The sequence below is a fragment of the Buteo buteo genome, chromosome 9 (assembly GCF_964188355.1).
Source record: "Buteo buteo chromosome 9, bButBut1.hap1.1, whole genome shotgun sequence".
Lineage (NCBI taxonomy): Eukaryota > Metazoa > Chordata > Aves > Accipitriformes > Accipitridae > Buteo > Buteo buteo.
In genome coordinates, this window is record NC_134179.1 from 13223373 (window position 1) to 13244707 (window position 21335).

A 21335-nucleotide genomic window follows, 5' to 3' on the forward strand; every position below is an offset into this window, starting at 1 on the left:
ACACAAATATTGTAAAAAACATGTTTATTTGTTATTAGACTACCGCAAGTTGGACCAAAATCCAACCTTGCCAAGAATTATATTGTTTCAACTAGGAAATGCTAACACCATCATATTTATTTCAGAAACTGTGAATTAAACATTGCAGGATTTTTTTAAATTCTTTTGTTTGGTGTTTTTTTCGGAAGAAAATATGGAAAATCACCACCGTAGAACAAAGCTACTTGTGCAGAGCTCAGTTACTCTAGTCAATTAAACAGCCATTCTAACAAGTAAGTTTGGTCTTGCACGAAGTTTAGTTTATGAAGCTTTGCTTCTAGAACCATAGATTGTAATGAAAAGAAATTAGTAAACTATTAATGGGTTACCTTCTGGAAGAAAGGCTTCGCTATAGTCCCCTTTTTGCCTTCCTGTTATTTAAACAGTATAATAATTCAGTGTACAGTTCCATCCAACAATTATCAATATATTACCTATAACAATTAAGCATATTTTAAAGAAACTGTAAGAGTATGTGTCATTTTAAAAGTTTCTCTGAAAACTTCTACTGAAGTCAACAGGAGAGCTGAATTTGCCCGTCCTGTGTGAAAGCAACTGTCACCAAACACGCACAGTCTACTCATTAATGAGAACAAATAACCTTTTACAAAATAATTAAATATACACATAAAGATAAGATATACCTCTATTGTGGGATGAGTATTATGCTTATAAGCAGTGTACAGAGGAAACTGAATCTGAAAGATTTTTGCCACGCACAGCAACAACTTTTCCTTCTCATCAGTGCTCCATAAGCTAAAAGCATCAGTGTTCTTTGCAGACTCCTCCTCTGTCAGGATACAAGTTCTTGCAGAATCTAATTTTTTCTCTATAGATTTTTGCCGTTCTCCACTTTCTTCTTCGTGAGACTCTCTTTCTACATTCAGGGGCTCATCAGCATGATTACTCTGATCTTGCCATGTTGAATCTATATTAATAGTGCAATGTTTACAGAGCTGGTCCCGCAGAGCTTGAACTTGGGCAATCACTAAGTTAATAAGCGCACATACTACTTGGTTAAAGATCTCCAAATGTTTATACTCCTTGAAACAGCACAGACATTGTCTGTAAGAAAACAGAAAAAAATAAAAATAAAAATTCCTGAAGTAGCTACAATCAGAACAGGTAACTGACCAAAAGAACTCTTCACTTCAAAATATTTGAAACAACAAAATATTTGACAGACCTGTAAAAGTAAGGAAATCCAAATGAAACAGACTCTACCCAGCAGCAAGAGGGAGTCACAAAGCCTTCCTTAAACCCTGTGAACATCCCATTACTTCCAAATGCTTACCAAAACTACGAAGTCCCTGTTATCATTTAGCAGCTGCCACTGTGACTAAAATATACAAAAGAAATCTTAGAGGCAAGGTCACCATACTACTACAGAAGCAACGTTCTTCAGTATGTTCCTGAATCCATTTCCTCATTTGGTTTTCTCTATTGATATTTACTGCAATAAACCACCTGACATGCTTGTCAACTGTGTAAGAACTAATTATTGTTATTTTTAAATCAACAGGGCTGCAAAATAATTTTATTTTTAATCAGCTATTTAAGCTTGCTTGCTTTATCTGTATTTGGATAGAAACCCCATGCACATTGGTACCCTTCACCCATATGGGAAAAAGCAGTATTAAGTATCTTCATTACTTTATTCACTTTGTAGGCTGAGATTATTCCTCTGAGTATCTACTGACAGACTGTAAACTGAAAAGAACAAGGGGAAAAACTATACACCATCCTTTTATCCACATAATAAGAAAAATCAATCAGATCAAGTTAGAAAACTCTGTAATATAGCTCTAGTTGTGGGCAAGGACAACTATATATGTCAAAGAGATTCTGGGTGCATAAACCCCCCCAAGATCAATACCCTAGAACCTATTGTCTAGGAACATTAGTTTCTTCCATACAAACAAGCAACATCCTCATTCTGAACAGAAGGCGGAGGATATCCCCCCTAAAAGGATCTAAATCCTGGAGACCGTAGAGAAGAAACCAAGCAGTAAGCAAGGGGACTTCAATGAAGACTAAAATTAAAGGCTACATGCTTGTAACAGAATCTTTGAGATGAGCTCAACTCTCACTCAAAACTCTACTAAACAATATAACTGCTGTATAAACTGGTAACTGTGCTCAGTAGAGACCTTTCTTCTGTTACACAGAGAACAATGGACTCCCATCCATGACCAGAGTTCTCAGATACTAAAATAATATAAAAATTACACATACCATTTCTGAGAGAATTAGCAGGCAAAAGATAGGGCAAGAAGTCATCAATAAGAAGTGGTTAAAAAATTATTTGGCAAAGCATAGCATTTAATCTAGAAACTGGGCTTAATAATTGTAATTTGTAAGAAAAAAAGACAGAGAACTCAGAACTATGACAGGTAGAGGGTGCTGCCTCTCTTGATGGAATACAAATATGCCCTTAAGCTACAGCTCTTAAGGCATAGACATTCTGAACACAGCTCTCTTTTTTCAGTGGGTTAGACAGGAATATAACATTCAGTATTCCCTAATTCCAGCACAGATAGTGATGGAAGCATCTAAAACCTTTTTTTCCATCTGTGCGGGAAGAAAAATCTTTTTAATATTGTGTAAGTGGAGTGTGCCTTTGCCTATTTGAAAAATAGATTCCCATGATTTAATTGTAAATGTATTTTCATATTAACAAATGACAACAATGAATTACAGGCAAAACCAAGCATATCCTCAAGCATTTATCCTTGGGGACTACGTACAATAGGTCCACCACTTATGCCTACAAATTACTACCCCACTTGGCTGTAACACATTATTCTCAATGACAACAAAAACAAAGTCTGGTGAATACTTCTCACACAGCCGTATTTGAATGCCAACCGATATTGGAGAATTCTCTATTGGGCGAAGGCACATTTTATTTTCAAGACAGAGGTATGTGCAAAACCTCTAAGTCTTCATATATCTGAATGTGTTCACAGGAAGAAGAGCTCCACCAAAAATTAAATATCTGGGAAAAAATGAGTATGCTACTACTTCTTTGAACATTAACAGTTTCAAGAAGAAAACCGAAATGGAAACACTAAACACAGATGGAATAAAAAGGTATTCTTCAGGCTGAGTTGCCAGCTGATCTTCTGAAGGAAAGCAGAGATTTAAACTATAGGTAACAAAATAAAAAGTAGTTCTTAAAGAAGGCCTCAAGCACAAAACAACAAGCAGAACTCTCAAAAGCCCATTTGGCAGAGTAGAAACAGGACATGAAATTAAAATGTAAAGTAAAATTCCTTCCTGTGTCCTCTTTGCTAGACTCTGCTTTGAATAGGTTATGGACTGTTTTCCATACTCTTTTATAGTGTGAAACCATACATACAGAAGGTAAAAAGAAACCAGAAGAAAATAAAGAGTTAAATGTTATCCAGTCTTTATTTTTTCTTCAGGTTGGATTTGTCATACTACAGCTGTTGAACAGAACAAAATTCTGAACAGATGATGACCTGGAAAATGACTAGGTTGCAATTGTTCTCAGACAAACTTGGGATCTAGGACCTGTCAAGAAATGACAGGATTCTGGTTTCTGTTGCTGCTATTTATTTTGATTTAAAATTCCCTCTCTGTGTCTAATAGCATATTGCAAGACATCATGAATTTGCTTTGAGTGCCTTCCTTGGGCAGAATGAGGAAGGAGAGGATTCTGCTTTTGCAGGTATTCAAAATGTGACATTCCTTTTTTTTTCTTTTGGAGTCTTCTAAATGCCAGAATAATGTTTTCCAATTTATTCTCTATGCTTTTCCCAATATTTCTTACAATTCAGTTTGGTCTTGTGACCACTGCTGAACACTGAATTCCAAAACATCCTTACTGTAGATTCTTTCTAAAAACTAATATCCATAGAATTCCTTGTGCTGGAAAAAAGTAAGTAGCTGTGAGGTAAGCAGAATAGCTGATATAAGTACCTTAAAAAAACCCCCAACAACAACAGTAATTTAAATAATAGATTAAAAGTAATAATGTAGTTGATTTAAGACAACCATGTGCAAAGGATTTTCTTTATCAGTTTAGTAGCTATGGGCTGCAATCATTTGTCATCTTGACTCAGAGTATTGGGACATTGAGAAAAATTTAACATGATGGCCCCAGAGTGATCTTTTCTTAAATCCTTCTTACCCTACCCTCCCTCCACAGAATAAGGTCAGAAAATTTCATGTTAAAGGAGCAACACACATTATTTGTAATTGAAATATAGCTATTTATTGCTACACAATTATTACAGCTCCAGAATGCCAATCAGATTCAAAATATGCTTTGCCCAAAATGCACTGGGTAATACTTTTATTTTTATTTTCTAAGTAGTAAAATGTCCTTTACTGTCCAAGTATCACTTCGCTACACATTAATAACTTGCCCATTCCAATTCATTTTACTGTATTTTTTAAGAAGGGAAACCTACTCCAGATGATACAGTAACATCAACACTCAAACTCAATACAAAATTACCTTTGTGTCCAGGAATTGATGTAAGCAAATATCTTGAGGGCATGTTCCTTTCTGAGCTGCAACCCATCAGCACCTTCAATGTCCGATACTAAAGAAAACAAACCCAAACATATTAGTAGCAAAAATATCCCTGTGCAATTGCTCTATTTTTATTAGAAATTATCTTTGATAGCATGAAAAACAAACAAAAAAATATTTTGTAAATATATTTTCATACTGGAAACTGAAGTCCTCAATCAAATCTACATATTTTTTTCTTCAGTAAGCACAGGTAAGGTTTAGATGCAACTAACTTGAAAACAGAAACTGCACAGTATTCTTGAATACTGTTGTGAAAATTAGTGATTGAGAACAGCCCCTTCTTCTAATCCTCTCCTTATGAAATACTCTTCATAAGCTTCACTGAGAACTACTGATTGATGTGCACTTTCAAATATGAACCTTCCTCAACAATTTTACTCATTAACCAGGCGCACTCCACCCCCAATTTTACAAGTCTGCCTTTTGAGATGACCATGAGACCTTAACTTCCTTTTCCTGATCAGCTAAAGATGGGGGGGGGAGGGGGGGGGGAGACGGACACGGGACCAAAACAAAAAACTCAATACAACAAAACTAGCAAGATAAGAACAACGCGTAGTGTATGTATAAAGTTATTTCAGACTAGCTAAATTGATGATTACTTTCAAATATAGACATGTCTATAATGACACTTAACCATTATGAATCACTAATTTGCAAAATGATAAACGCTTACCACATTTATTACAGCCGGAAACCAGAACAGTTATGTACCAAATTCAAAACCCAAATATTTCAATGAGGTATTATCAAATGTCCCACTTCCATCTAAAAAATATTTATACGCTGTAATAAACCAAACATCAGTAGTAGTCCACATCTTTACTTACGCATCAACCGATTATATATTGGGGCATTGCAATTCTGTCTACCAGCCAGATACCTTTCCCCAACTATCAAAGCACAATTCTCATTTCCTCCATGTCCTAAATTTCCATACACTTCTATAACTATCTAATTGCTACACAAACTGAGAATGTCAGCATTCCTTTTAAGTTGACCATTTCATTTATAACAAAAACAAGTATTCATTTCACATGAAATTTCGAGTATTACATGCTCACAAATCTACTTCACAAGCAAGCTTTGTGGGAAAGGTTCTCTGAGGCAAGCTCTTCAGAATCCCTACCTCAACCTCTTTTCCAGCCTCAGCCTTGCAAGGTCCTATGAATACAGGTTTCCAAAAACTAAAGCTAATTAAAGTCTGCTGGCACTGATCAGAAAGTAAAGTTCAGAAGAATACCACTTCAGAGAACAATCACACAAAACAAATACTTATGACTTCTTTGAAATAAGGACATTACATATGCACATACATACATATTTTCATATGTATGCACACATACAAATATAAAAATACACAAAAAGCGGCCTCTCAATAGGATACCATTAAACTTTAAAAATCACTTTTCTGTCTCACTCCTAGAAGGCTTTAAAGATTCCTACATAACACTGGACAAAGTACAAAATTGACAAACAGACTAAAAGACGGATATCACTTGATACTACTTTTTATTTTAAACACTGCAAATTACCATGACACTTGACTCTCTTCAGGCCAAAGCACAGCGCTGAAGAAACCAACAACTCTGTCAAACAATTTAGGTCAAGCTTACTGCAAAAGACACATCCTTAACTACAGATAGTATCTTAAAAAAGACTTGCCCAGCATAAAAGGTTCATAAAACCTTCATTTTCAAAATTTTGTGAGCATTTTTTTCTTTTTCATTAAGATGAATTGCTTCAAACTTGACACAAAAACTGCTGATAACAATTTAGTAGCAACAAACTTAATTCTAATTTGTAGGATCTTACATATACATTTATAAAACTTCCTTCGTCCCCACATCAGCCTACTTAAAAACCACAAGCTCTAACAAGTAGGACAGTAACTCCTAACTTCCAGAGCAGCCTTTTCACTGCGATAGTTTGAAATGGTCCCAAATTTCCCTCTATGTTAAGAAAAACTTAAGAACTGAAAGTTAAGAAAACTGGTCCCTTAAAAGCTACAATTGCCACGTAAAGCATACAGAATGTAGAAGTTATGGAAATACCGAAGCTTATGCCCCAGGTCAAAAAAAATAGGGAGGTATATGCACTAGTTGGAGAAACCTGTTACTTTCCTGTTTATGCATTCTACATCTCACATGTAGACCAACTTCAACTGGTCTTATTTACTAATCATTGCTAATTAATACAGTGGCTACATACATGATTTCCCTTTTGTTTTCTGTACCTAGAAATAACGTTCTTGTTCCTGAAAACACTCAGGAAGCTCAAAACAGGAGCAACCACACTGAGGCTGCAGTTTTCCAACTGAGCTGATCTAAAGTCTGTGCCACTACCAAAAGGGCAGTCACACATCTTGGCAGGGCTTCTCCTACTGGACCTTAGTTGAAGCTCTCTTTTGCTCCTTAGCAGAAACGATATTTTTCAGCTCAACTAATTTATGTCCTCACAAGCAAAATTTAAATCTTAGGCTTTCGAGGTCCTGATTCTGAGTATCAACTTTGTGGATACTCTTGATTTACAGTACCTCTCCTTAGGGACACATGCAGCTTGAAGTACTGCAACAATTGGTTATGAAGCCTTTCTAGTATTTTTTTAATTGAAAAAAGTACAAACAGAAAAGCAATAGGAACAAACACACTCATCACCATTCCTGCACATTTGTTGATTTCAGTCAGTTCTGTAAGGACTGCCTTGCTGCATATGATTTCACTTCCAATTGATGTCTCTCCTTTCAAACTAGTTTTCTTCTACCTTAAACAGACCAGTAGTTAAAACAGGCTCGTTCACTTGTAAATAAAGCACAACCTTTTATTCTCTCCCATATTCAAGCATACTGCATGCCCTAGATCCTCCTTAATCTGCTGTCTCCCCAGTCTCTCACACTTCCAGTGTTTCAAACCCAACAGTAACAATCACATGAAACTTTTTCAAAAACTTTTACTGTGACAAGCCTCCTTCTTGCAAATTGATCTGGTGGATAAGACTTTCTCCTGGTTTCATACCTAAGACAGTGATTCCCACGAGATGCACTAAGGCATACCTGTGTGCTCTGAGAGCATCTGAAGCACACTGAAGTGGCAGCTTGTGTGCTCTCATCAATAAGAATTGATAATATGTGCTCCAGAGCTTTACAGCCAGTCATTCCATGATCTATTAGTATTTCTCTCAGCAGTGGCACTCCAATCCTAGGCTCAGCTCCTCCACCCCTGTCTCCAGTGGCTGCTTCTTTCTCCAGGCACTCACAAGCTAGCAATGTTAGAGATGCCTTCCCTAATTTACTCCTGAGCTCTGGACTCAACTTTCTTCTCCTTCCTTAAAACTGCTCTAGCAAATTTTTCTTCTCAGTTAAAGCCTTAGACCTTCCCATCCTCCAGTCCTTCCTTTTTCCTCTTACTTTCCATGCACACAAACACCTTTGTCCTGCGCTAGATCCAATTTCAAAATCAACATAACTCAGTTTAAATCCACACTACTAACAGCATCCATAGCCATACATTTCAACAACCATTAGTGCTACTGCAGGAGCCCAGAGAGCTAGACTGAGCAAATCCAACTTACCAATCTAACCAAAAACTATCCACCTTTTTGTTGGCTTTGCAAGCCACTGAATACTCAGAGTGGCAGCTATGTAAGCAGGGGGAGCTGGGAAGGAAAGCGTAAGAAGTGTAAGGCTGAGAGAAATAAACACCTCTGTCATGACTGCAGATGTAAAATTGTCCCACCCCACCTGGAGTAACTTCACCCTAATACTGCTCATCTACAGGCAAAGAAACTGAAGAGATGGTTACTATTAGAGTATGGAAAAAACAGAATGGTGAAGGCCTCAAACAGATCCATCCAAGACAGAACAAACCAGCAGAAAGAAGACAGACTAGTACGTAGGTAAATTCAGCTAAATATATTCTACAAATATAATGTAGGAAATGGGGTCTTTCTGCATACTTGCAATGTCTTATTTCACCAAATCTTTACAAGATGGTTTAGAGATGTTTTGTCACAGTAACACCATACAAGAAAGAGCTGAGCTGCTTAACTAACCCAAAGTAGTAATTATTATTTGATTTTTTTTAACATCTTCTACTGTATAAGTTATCAGATGTTCTTTAAAAAAAAATAAATCAGACATACTTAAAATGTAATTGTTTATTCACATAACTGACAAGAAGCCAAAACACATGATGGTCAAAGTAAAAATTTAAAACATTTCAGAAAAAATAGTATTTCCTTGCTGTTTCCCTAGTCTCCCATTTTACTTGGCTAGCTTTAAATGCAAACTTGGGTAATTTACCTAATCTTCCACAAATGGGTGATTTGTCAAAAGTGTATTATAGTACTAGAAACAACATGATCTCCCAAGCTAAGAAAAAAACCCTATTAATAAAGCTACTAAACCAAGAAAATTACAGAAGATGAGAAAAATATAAATCAACTGCAAAGAAAGGGGCAATATAACTTCAAATGTGAACAAACAAAGCTCAGATCATAAGTGCATTTTTAGTAAGAACTTCAGAGCTAGAGGAACAGACTGTAATTAGACCTCAAGGACAACTATCATGCTAGACTTGTGAGGAATATCTTATATCCAAAGGTCACTTATCACACTAAGTACAAAATCAAATGGCAAGTAAACCCAATCAATTTTTAAAGTATACTTTCTCTACTTCCAGAAACATAATATAGTAAAAAGTAAACAATAGAAAAATCCTTAATATATATAACTGTAATTTCTACATATTCAAAACTGTAATGAGGTACAGTTGCATACAGATTCTGCTCCCTCCCCCTCCTCCCCCAAGCCTCATCTGATATCAGCTTCTCATAGGAAAGACTAGATCACTTTCAAAATGGACATTATTCTCAGAAATTGTTCCCTGAAACAGAATAAATAAAGGAAACAAGATCCATACACTAAAGGAAATAGTATCAGGGACATTAATACTAATCTTGAAAGGAATATATACATAATCTTCTGTATAAGTACCTTTGTTCACACAGAGAACCAGCACGTTAATTTTTTTATGCATTGAGATGTTTTCTCTTATTTGTAGGGGGGGGGGTTCTTTCTTTTTATGATCAAAAGGAAGTAAGATCATAGCCACAGAGTTTAGTGTCTCCCATTCCCTTTCTACTTCTATCTGTTAGAATTACTCCTTTTTTGTTATTAAGAATTCATGATTGCCTTAGCTTGATTCACCAGACTTCCAGACCTTTACAAAGCCATCTTTGACAAGTATCTAAAAGGACAGTGTCAACTTGAAGTTCAATGGCAATAGTTTAACTGTCCAAGCTTCCCTACAACTTTTCAGTGAGGAAAATAAGTCTTCTTTCTTTCCACTCCTCAGTCTCCACAAAACAAAAGCGCCTCAGAATACTGACTAGATACACATACCCAAAGAGTACTGAAACACTGTTGCAGAATGTACTATCAAATAAAAAAAGCAAGTTAATTCTTCAGTATTAGAAACATTGCTCAAATGCCAGGTTAACATAGGAGAAATCAGATCTGTACCCCAAAATACTATAGTAATAAAATTCCATAATCATATGGTTAAGGTGCTTCTGAGTGCCTTTATGCTATCTTTATGATACTGACTTGTCAATGCCCACCCTTATCGTATTACTACAGCACAGCATTATGGATAACTACACCCCCCTTAATTCCCACAACACACCTGAATTCATTTTAAGTCTAAAGCTAACCCTACATTTCTTATATTTATAAATATTCCAACTTGGTAAATCTATTGCTTTCCTGCAGGCTTTTGATTACAAAATATACAGAGATTACAAAGCAAATGTTACAAGGGACAACATAATAGCTTAAAGACAGGAATTAGCAACCCTTTTAAAGTCTTATTTCCTTAGAAAAACAAACTGTGATCATGTTACTGGCCTCTGTCAGACACAAACTTTTGAACATAAAAGCAATTTCAAAAAATCTGACAAAGGTTTGCAAGTCTCAACAATACTGTGTTCTTATGAATGGAAATACAGAAACTACTCAAAAGAGTAAGGAAAAAGCAGTTACACCAGGTGCCCCAACTATCCCCCAAATCAGTCATCTGCTGGTTATTCAGCACCTGCATAATTCCTCATAGCCACCACGAGATCAGAAGGGCCTGGAGAGTTTTAATTCAGTATTCCAATGCATAGCATAGTTACACAACCAGGAGTAGCACAAGCATTGGTACGTTAATCAGCTAGACAGCACTTCTAAGATACAACTTCACCAGAACACGGCAAATCAGCTGACTTTAGGTAATTGCTACCTTTATATATCTCCCTGTTTCCCTGCAAACACCACCAAGTTCTCTCTGAGTCTCTACATGTCCCTCTCCATCCTATCTCCCTCATCTTCTCCAGCAAACACCTATTTTCCTTTTACTATAATAAGCTAATGCAGTCTAGAGCAAAACAGAAGAAGCTGACTCTGAAAAGCTGTGTGAAATTTAAGAATTGCCATCTTTCAAAAGTGACACCATCCTAAAGTTTTCAGCATGCTAGGTCATGATTGCTTTGGGTTCAAATACCCCCTGTAGAATGGCCGTAGACATCTGCCTAAGCCAACAATTGTCCTTATTAAGAGCGTCTTATGACTTTCACCTTCGCAAAGAGAACATGCCACAGCAACTGCTTCCAAGGAGAACAGTTCCACATGAAATTATTTTGAATGAGGTCAAATCTCAATTATCAGCTGATAATTTACCCAGAACACTGGAGTTTATTCTACCCAGAACTACCCAGATGAATTATAATCTGAATAAACTCTTAGATATACCATCTCAAACACAAAACACAATTGTGCTGCTTCATTAACAAGTTCAGGTCCAGAAGTAGCATTGCAACTTTCAGACAAAGAAAAGCCTAAGTTACTATGCTGTATAAACTCACAGTGTTCCCACACAGTTTGCCACAGTACAAAGTTCACAAATACTTAATCCATGCAGTACTATCTAGCAGTAGAAATTTGATCTGGACTACATGGGAATGTGAAATACACAATTCAGGTTGGGTCATGCCAATGGCGGGAGAACAAGCAGCATCGCATCCAGCACAGAGTGGCAAAGATACAGAGAAGTATAAGACTACTAGCAAACACTTAAGGAGCAGAATGACCTTGCCTCAGTTAAATACTGTGTAATGTAGATATGGCTTTTTTGATGAAACACTAGTAGGAAGCAGTATAAGATCAGCTTGTGGATTATCTGGCTGTGAATGGAATAAAATGGAACAAACTGCATATTGCTCTGGCTTTGCTGGCCCAAGAAGACCCACCAGGAGTCTCAGCATTGTCCTTTACAACCCCTCAGCTTCTGAAAGGGCTCACTGACCCCAACACTACACAGCAGGAGCGCACAAAGCCTGCTCAAGACTGGTGTGATGTCCAAGCTGTTGCATTTCCATGGAAGCCTGAGTAAGAGGAGCAGCAGTCTGGCAGTACAGCATGGGTGAGCCTGGGTCCGAAGGGTTTATCAGCTCTGGTTCAATGTTAGTCATGTCAGATGGAAGGCATCTATGAAAAGATCTATAGTATCTTTGCACTGTACCTCCTAATGCTTCTGTTATCTTGGGATTTTCAGCAGCAAAGATATTGCAGCCCTCCCTCTCCAGGGAAAGGGAAGTTACATATACTAAGGAAAAAAAACTATAAAGCAATTTCAAAGCATGTGCGCCACTTGCTGGCATTTAAAAAAAAAAGTCTTGTATCAGAGTCCTGTTTTAACTCAGTATCATAAATTGTCTTTGACTCCAAGATAAAACATTACAATTCTGGGAAGACTGCGTTTTCACCTTTAATATGAAGTTGCTACAGTTCCTCTTTCAATAAAAAAAAAAATCAGCTCAATTTAAGTAGTAATTCCATACAATCAAGTCTGCTTGACATCACCAAAATGCATACTAGATGCGGAGAGTCAGGCTGCCCATCATAATATTTTGACAATGGCCAATAAAAGTTTCTTAAGGAATCAATTCAGGATTGGACAAGCACTGCATAAAAACAGAATATCCTAGCATATCACTAATTACCTCAAGGTAAATTTACAAAGCTAGGGTTGACATTGCCAATGCTGAAACTACTGCTTTGATAAAGGATTGCTTACCTTCAGTTTAAAAACAGAGTACTTGCATTATTTCCTTTTAACATATTAACTTCAAAAACAATGTATCACTACTTGAATGTCTCTGGGTTTGAATTATTTTTCTTTAAATACTCCAGCTCTGAACTTTTAAAAAATACTACTTAAAGGTGAAAACATACAACTCAAAGTTTATCAAACTATTTTGTAAGTAGAACAAAGATTTCATTGCATGAACAAGATTTCAAAAGCTAAAGAGGTTTTCTATTAGTCTTAATTAAAAGTAGCAAGGAATGCAAAAATTAAAATACATACTCCAGGAAGCATTCTATTTTCAAGAGAGAACCTTGCAAATTAGTTCAGCTGTACTACTTGGCACACTATGAATCAGTTACAGAAAACAACAGCAGCTTTTCTCCCACAACGAGAAAGAAAAGGCCCATGACTGAGCCACCACAGACAGTAAGAAGCAACATATTACCAGTAGATTTATAACAAAAGCACCTAATGACTGTGCTCCAGGTTTTAGGGACAAAATTTATGACAGGCAAATATGATTAATTTATTTCTTACAAAGTATATTTGAGCCTGCTTAAACAAGGAGGTAATGTAGATAAATGAGCAATGGGTCATTATACTAAATGGAGCTTTAAGCAGTGCGTTGAAAGCCCAAGAAGAGCTTGCTGAGCATTTGAACTCCAAGACATTATTTGTTTTCATCAACACAGACACAAGCAACCCTCGCTCAAAAAAGAGAGTAAAATATTGAGAATGCTGAGAAAGGATAGGCAAGCAGCAAAGTTGCATTCTCTCTCAACTTTCAAACATATGCTCAAATTTTGCACTCACTTTTGCTAGATAATCTGTATTTAATAATTCACTGAAACACATGGTGTATTCAGTAATTTGTTGGCTAAAGCATAATTATATAATTTTTTTTTCTGAAAGCTAGTAGACTGAAAGAAGTAAGAGATGGCTAAAGGCAATGTCTATGGCCTATAAAAATATCTCCAGGACTGCAGTTAAGTTCCATAACAAGCATTCCCCCCAATCAGAAGACGTATTTACAGATGTCATTTTGATATAAACGAATATTTTGCAAGTCACATTATCAGCAAGCGCACAGGGGTCAGTATCTATAACTATGGCTAAACACAATGTACAAAGCCAACTCATTTTGGAAAGATTCAAATGGCACTGTTGTTAAGACTTAACGAGTTTCCAAGACAGTGATGAAAATTGATCTCAAATCTGATCAACTTGATCGGACTGCATCTACTCTAAATATTACATCAGCAGATCAAGCATCAAGACTTATGATGTAAAATACTTTGTGGTAAAAGTTTAATTTCAAAGATTAAGAAAAAAAGTAGCTCAGAGAAAAAACCCAAAAAAACAAACTAGTTCAACCGTAAGTAAACTAGCAATAGTGTATTCCTAACTGTGAAAGACATCAGACTGGCCAATGCAGCAAAGAATTCACTGCATTGAACATCCTTAACCCAAGCAAAATAACTTACTTTAATCAAGCTTTCAAGCTCACACTCCTCAGTGCTATCCTATACTAGTTCCGAGAAGGAGAAACTAAAGCCGTTCAGACTCTTGTGTCAACTGATGACTGCTAGCCTAGAATGTAATTCCACCATACGCCTCCTGTCCGAAACACCAGGTGACTGAAGAGTGGCGTAAACTGTACTATGTAAGCCTTTCACAGACAGACCATTTCCCAAATTCCCCAGTAGATTTTGATATTCCAGCCCTTCTACAGTTTTTCTGGAGTTATCCTCCCTTGCAAACATGCCATCGTCCACTCCCAGCACTGTCCATAGCTTCTCCAAGGAGAAAGAGTACAGAAGTGAAAGCACTGTCAGTTTTGTTGATGCCCAGGGAGTTTAGAATGAAAACTTATCACAAGATTTGCAAAAAACAGAGACTGTTAGCAGAGGACGACTCTGAAAAATACTAGTTTTTCAGTTCACACACCTTTAAAAAAATAATTTCACTAGTGGTGAAAACAAAGGGGTTTATATTGTAACTTAAGTTAGGAAGAATTTAATAGTTACATGTCACAGATTAAGAAACAGGCAACTGACCATTTCCTGAAAATGAAATTAAGCTCTCATTAAAAATTATCAAGTCCCCCCCAAAATGAGTGAGAAACACAACAGAGAGATGAAGACAATGAGTGTTGCACAACACAGCATGAAGCACACACACTAATACCATGCAATTTGTACACTTTTTGTACCCATGATTTGTTACGGAGCAACACGTAAAAGGCAACAGACTACCTTCTCAAGAAAAATCCACTTGCAGCTTAAGAAGCAGGACTTCTACTCTTATAAGTATAGAGAAATACTTCACGTTTTGAGGGCACTAGTTTTACACAAAGTAAGAAATTAAAAGTTATGTACTTCTATAGCTGGAAGAAGGAAGAGAAAAAAAGACCACCCTGTTTTTTCAAGGCTTGCAGAATGCTCCAGGGCTTTAGTTATTCTTCATGAATCTGCCAAAAAGTAACTACAAAAAATCAGCCTTGCCTGCACATCAGCACAGCAGGTATGGAAGCAGCACAATCTCAGCTGTTAAGGAATCTATACAGTAGCTAAGAGCAGTGCAATATAGTAAGCCTTTTGGCTAACATATTTAAGGCCACAGTGCCCTGCTTTGCTTTAGTTTTCATCCTAAACTTTTCCCTGTTTCTGTATACAATTACATAAATTAAAAAGTCTCAAGCGGAAGTCAACTAATAAAATGGTGCAATGAATTGGAGGCTTCTTCAATCTGGTGTGAAAAGAGGCAAAAAAGCTTTGCCACTCGCTTCCTAGATGGGAACTGATGATGTGCATGGAGGCTGATCTAGAAATTGTGCCCCAACTGTCACATGTTTTGAAGTCATATTTACAGACCTTCTACAAATTAGCTAAATAAAGGTCAACACTCAAAGGCGCTTTTTCTACAAGGACTTTTTCTGACAAGTTTCAACTTCTTCAACCAGTTGTTCCAGTACTAAATCTCCCAGAGGAGTTCTATACATATGCATATAGCTGTAATGCATTTGCACCAGATTTCCTCAAGAAGTTCACCTTCCACCATACATGCCACTTCTGGAAAATTCCAGAAGTAAAACTTTGTAAAACTACAAGTTGGGTATTTTTACCAGCTGGTAAGAAAACCACAAAGATCCTCACAGTTGCATGTCCATGTTTAGCATTCAGACTGCAAATCAATTCCCATATAAGGAAAGGAAGAAAGTGAAAAGAATGGCTTCTCACCTCTTGATTAGATACTAGAAACTGCCAATTTGTTACACAAAATGAAAAAAAGAAATTACCCCAACATATGCTTAAACAACAGAAATTAAATGGCCATAACTATATTTAATTGCAGCATGCTATTAGTGTAAGCAGCACTGAGTAATCACCACAACCACTTGCTCCTGAAAATGCTAAGATTATTTTTCACATTGTCCCAGCATCCTGACAACTATAAGTGCATAGCTTAGCCTGGAAAAAGCCTTACTTATTAGCTACCTGAGCTGGTAAAACTAACAGATGAGCTACATTAAGAAAAGGAACAAAAAAAATGTTTTTAAAAGTTGATCATAAAAGCCCTTCTATACAGAGAACTTTTCTCTCCCTTACTAAGAAACTCTGTTCTGTACAGTGGGAGACTAAACATAACTTGTCAGAAGCACCAAGACACCAATGTAGCACTGTTATCATCCACAGGCAATTTCTGACTGTGATATTTCTCATCTTTTCTGAATCAGACCTGAACAGTCATTAAGAGAATACTGGGGCGGGGGGGGGGGAATCTATTATTACTGTTTCCTTTAACAGGCTTCCATATGAAGACACAGAACTATACATACAGCCACACTGAAGAATTAAGCAGGGTGGAGGATAGAGGGAAGAGCAGAAAGAGCATATGGGTAAGCAGAACGGAAACTGAGAAATGGAAAAAATCACAAGCACAGAAAAATAACAACTTCGAAAGCTAGCAGAAGAGTTGCAAGAAAGACGAGGCACAAGAGTATTTAGATGAAACTAAATACTCAAAGAAGAAAATACAAGAAGTAAAAGGAACTAAGTAGTAAACACTGCTTTTCCCCTTCCAGTCTCTAAAATGCCAAACTGCAGGCTGCTCAACACTTTTCCACAGAAAATGATTCCAGAAAGCAAGATCTGCTTTTCTGATTCAATGTTACTTGAACACAGGAAGACAGAAGCAAACTGCAGTGACACGGAAAAAGCAAAGTAGCAAGGAATTAAAAGCCATAAAGCGGAAAGTCAGTATTAACAATGAAGAAATATATTTTACTTTTTAACAAGGAAGAAAAAGAAAGGAATTCTACAAATTAAAAAGAAAGGGCGAGTCTCATAATCCCCTGAAGCCATGCAAGTCCCTCCACGGAAGACAAAACCTTTGGTCCTCCAAAAGCCAGGGCATCACCTCCAAGGCAGGCAGAGGGAAACAGGGCCAGCGTCTGCTCTCCAAGGTACTGCCCCTTCAACCACAGCTCGAAATTTCTAGCCCAAGCACCCTCTTACTGACAATGCCCTGTAACGCTCCACATTACCTGAGCATCTAAGGACAGTTACAACTGCTAGTCTCTCTAAGGAACTGACACTGACAACATCCAGGATAGCCTAAAACACATCACCTTGGACATGTCTCAGAAATTGCTTGGGACTTCCATAACTTGGAAACTACCCTTAAAGAGGAAAAGCAATACAGCACCAAAAGGTATGGGGGGGTGGGGGGTGGGGAATCTAATGGGAAGTTTTCCTACATGGGAAACAAGATGACTTCAAGTTCTACACTAGTCAAATATCTTTTTTAAGAAACAAATCAAATAAAGCAAGGGATCTTTTTCTTTCTTTCTTGATTTTCCTTAAAGTTATTCACATAAATAAGCAGGAATATAACTGTAGAGTCTGCGCAGGCCCCTTACTAGGAAGGCTGAGAGCATCTGCAGCATAAAATTTTAGAATCTCTACTACAATTAAAGGAATTAATTTCCTTAATATTGCATGTGGTAAGAAGTGTAAGGATGTTCGCTTCCATGGCTCACTTAAGCTTTAAGGATATTGTAAGCATGTACTTATCCCACATAAGACTTCCCTGTACACAAAGAGAAAGATCAGTAAATACACGTCAACAGTACACAACTCGCAACAAAACTCAGCAGAATGGGATTTACGTAAACTAATCTTCAGCATCAGTGATCAAGCGGCTTGAGCAATGAGAAAGAACCAGTCTTCAGCAGCCTGAACGGGAAAAGTTTCAGGACAAAATCATTTCTGATCACATCAAATAACCAAAGCCATTGTACAGAACAAAAGCCGAAATATCTTTCTAAAAATAGAAGCCTTTTAGCTATTAAAGTCAGAGTTTTTCCTTCAACTGCTTTACAGTTACAAACAAGTTAAAACAATTTTATCTTAGTGTCACCTTCCCTTTTACTTCAGAAAGCTCACAGTTAGACAGGATACAAGTTCCTCCAATTTTTTTTTCCCCTCTGGTTACTCTGATTCATTTGGAGTAGCACTTCACCACAGTCCATGATAATTGCAATTTGGCAATACTGCTATAAAGGAAAAGTTTTTTTCATTTTCCTTTAAGTCTGGCTGCTCATCCCCTTAAAAAGGATCAAAGACAAAAATAAACATGAAACACTTACTGAATTTAAGTTTTATAAACAATTGAGCTTTGTTTCTTTAACAGAAGACAGTAAAGATTTAGATTAGGGTCATAAAGTTGGGCAGTTACCCCAATAACTCCTCCATAGAGTCTCTGCAGAGGTTCTCAACATGGAAGTATCATGCAAGTGGAAAGAAAACATGAAACTTTAATAAAAGCCCCCCCCCCCCCCCGAAAAAGCCATGCAACAGAGGCAACTGTTTTAGTTTTGCACAAGAGGAATCATCAAACAGACAAATGAAACACTGGATCTGCACAGAACACTAGAAGTCGTCAAATAATCAACACTGAAGCTTAGAGGCAACGACTGAACAAGTGACAGCAGCTCTTGTAGACCAAGTGATGTTAATTATGCAAGGTTTGTAATAATCTTACTATAACATATACTCTATATCTAAAACAACACATGAATATTCACAGCATAAAATATTTGTCCTCTCCAGATCCCAAAGAACAAACTGAATGCTGCAATGTTTTGGAATACTCCAATTTCTTACCTACCTCAAGGTAAACACAGCCTGACTCAACCTCTAAGTCTACCCTTTGTAATTCCTAAATGCCAGAATTATGCGACAAGAAGTCAGGTTAAGCATCTTCAGCATCCAAATTCAGGGCTATCCTGAAGCTATACAAACAGTAAAACACTCCAGTATCTCAAGTGTTTTATGGACCTTATCATATTGGGAGCAGTTCTGCAGGCCAACTGACAATGATAACAGGACAGAAAACTACAATATTAGTCTACATCCATCTCCCGTGCTTGAGCAAACTGTATGGACTTTGTTTTGATTTGGGTTTTTTTATATATTTTTAAGAGAAAACACAACAAGAAAAATGGCCTGCAAGCTTCTGTAACAGAATAATACCTAGAAGCCTCATCAATGTGAACTGATTTTATAAGGTTTCAGAGCTGCTAGAAAAAAACAAAACTGTACTAAACAGGCAATCACTGAAGAAAGTGAAGCAGAATGCTGGGAGGAAAACAAACTTAGTTCCCAGAAACCAAGAACTGGGAATAACCTAGGCCTACCAAAGTTAGCTAAAACCACAACTGCCGCTGTATAATAAAACCTATTTTTTCATGTTGTAATTTTTTTCCTTACTTTTATAAACACCAAACCAAACAACAAGAACAAAACAAACCTACACCAAAATCATCTACAGAGTTTTAAGTCAACATACATCAACACCAGTTGCAGTCCCAAAGGGAAGCCTCTTAGGCAACCAAGCCCAGCCAGGCTCTCTGGGACATACCACAGCCAGGACTACAAGCACAGCTGACTCCGGACCAGTCTGAGAAGTAGATTTCCACTTTAAGCTAAGGACAGGCACTCCCAGGCACACAACGACAATCTTACACTCAACAAACACTTATCACGGAAGATCACATACTCTATACTGTCAAGTAAAGCCTGTGCAAGTGTCCAGTGATAGCATGGTTCTATAGGTAGCTCAAACTATTACCATGGCTTCAGGTGTGACAGTGACCCGCAAAACTGTGGTGTAAAGGACTTGAGACAGAAAAATCCATGTTTAATGTTACATTTCTGTATTTTCTAGCTTATTTTAGGGTTAAGACTATCTGGATATCTGCGCAGTGCCTAGCAAACAGAACTATCCTGATCACAGCCTCTGGACAGCACAGTAATGTAAATATTACTAAAGAACAAATGAAACTCAATATAATCCCTCCTAGACTAACAAAAACTGGCATCCAAAGAAACCAAGGAATGTACAGTGTGTCGATACCAGGGTTCATTTTGGGATACAGAATGCTGTAAATTAACATAAAAGCATATAATGTCCTCCACACATTTTTCCTGTAAAAAAATGTGTACATTTAAGTGAGCCCCTATAATGAATGCCATGAGAATCTGTTCTTAAGTCTCTTGTAAATAGGTGCCCTTATCTTAAAAAGTAAACAATTGTGTCTCCCCCCCCCCTTCTATTTAAGGCTACTAAAAACATTTATGTTGTGGAAGATTAATTCAGAAATCAGACCAGACTTTTTATAGACTTTATTCCTATTAAACCCCTGCCTGGGAAAACATAAGTAATGCTAACATACCTAGAGCACTCAATGAGAAATTATACTGTTTACTCTGAGTGAACAACAGATTGTCTTGCAAAGCAAAAACTGCTTTAAAGCCTGGCCATTTCATAGAGGAATCTCTGTTTTACTGAGTTCTTGGAACAAATCATAACTTGAAACTACCACTACTTCTCAGGAAATAACTTCAAGATCAGGGAACTTACTGGGCTTCATACTTAGATTGAATGCTGAAAATAAAGATGCTGCAAGACAGAAAAAAAGAAAAAAAACCCAACACTGCTGCTTCTATCTATAAACCACTGCCTGCTTCTCATGCTTAAGCATAGCAATGAAGCTTTGTGTTAAATATATATATGCATATATACAGAACTTTAACCAAAAAATAAGTTTTTCAAACAACAGGTTTCCAGTTCCACAGGATCTCAGACAGCCCTTACGGAGTATCACATCAGCAGGCCCATTGACTACCTGTTAGAAAATCAGGCCAAAGGACCTGGAGTCTTGTAATGAGCTCTAGCAAGACATAACGCTGGGCCTACACAAAGGTCACTGCTAGACAAAAGTTGCAGCACCACACATTGTTATGGAGTGTGGAGTAATATTGTAGCAGTTTACAGTGGGACTAATATGCTTATAATAAAAATATGCCTGGTTGTTTGCAGAATTGTTAAACTCCATCCTTCTGTCATCCATAAATTGGTAACCTCTAAAGAAAACCAGAGCTTCCCACATGTTCTTTTCAAAACAATACATTGAGTTGTTAGTCAATTCACTTTCTAAGTGACCAGTCATACAATTGATACCAAATAATTATTTGTAAACATTAGGGTAAATGAAGACAAAGGGCAGTATGTGTTCCGTGTAAAAATGTTTAGTTTAG

The 21335-nt window shown here is 37.1% G+C and overlaps 1 protein-coding gene across 8 annotated transcripts in view; it reads right to left on the reverse strand.

The window, feature by feature from the left end:
- USP34 (ubiquitin specific peptidase 34) overlaps positions 1 to 21335 on the reverse strand; it is a 141936-nt gene that overhangs the window by 117060 nt on the left and 3541 nt on the right. For all 8 annotated transcript variants that reach the window (XM_075035415.1, XM_075035412.1, XM_075035410.1 and 5 more), the window contains exons 2-3: positions 4526 to 4613; positions 684 to 1104 (exon numbers count right to left, since the gene is read on the reverse strand). In XM_075035415.1, the coding sequence (XP_074891516.1) occupies positions 684 to 1104; positions 4526 to 4613 (509 nt within the window). The remainder of the gene's footprint in view (positions 1 to 683; positions 1105 to 4525; positions 4614 to 21335) is intronic.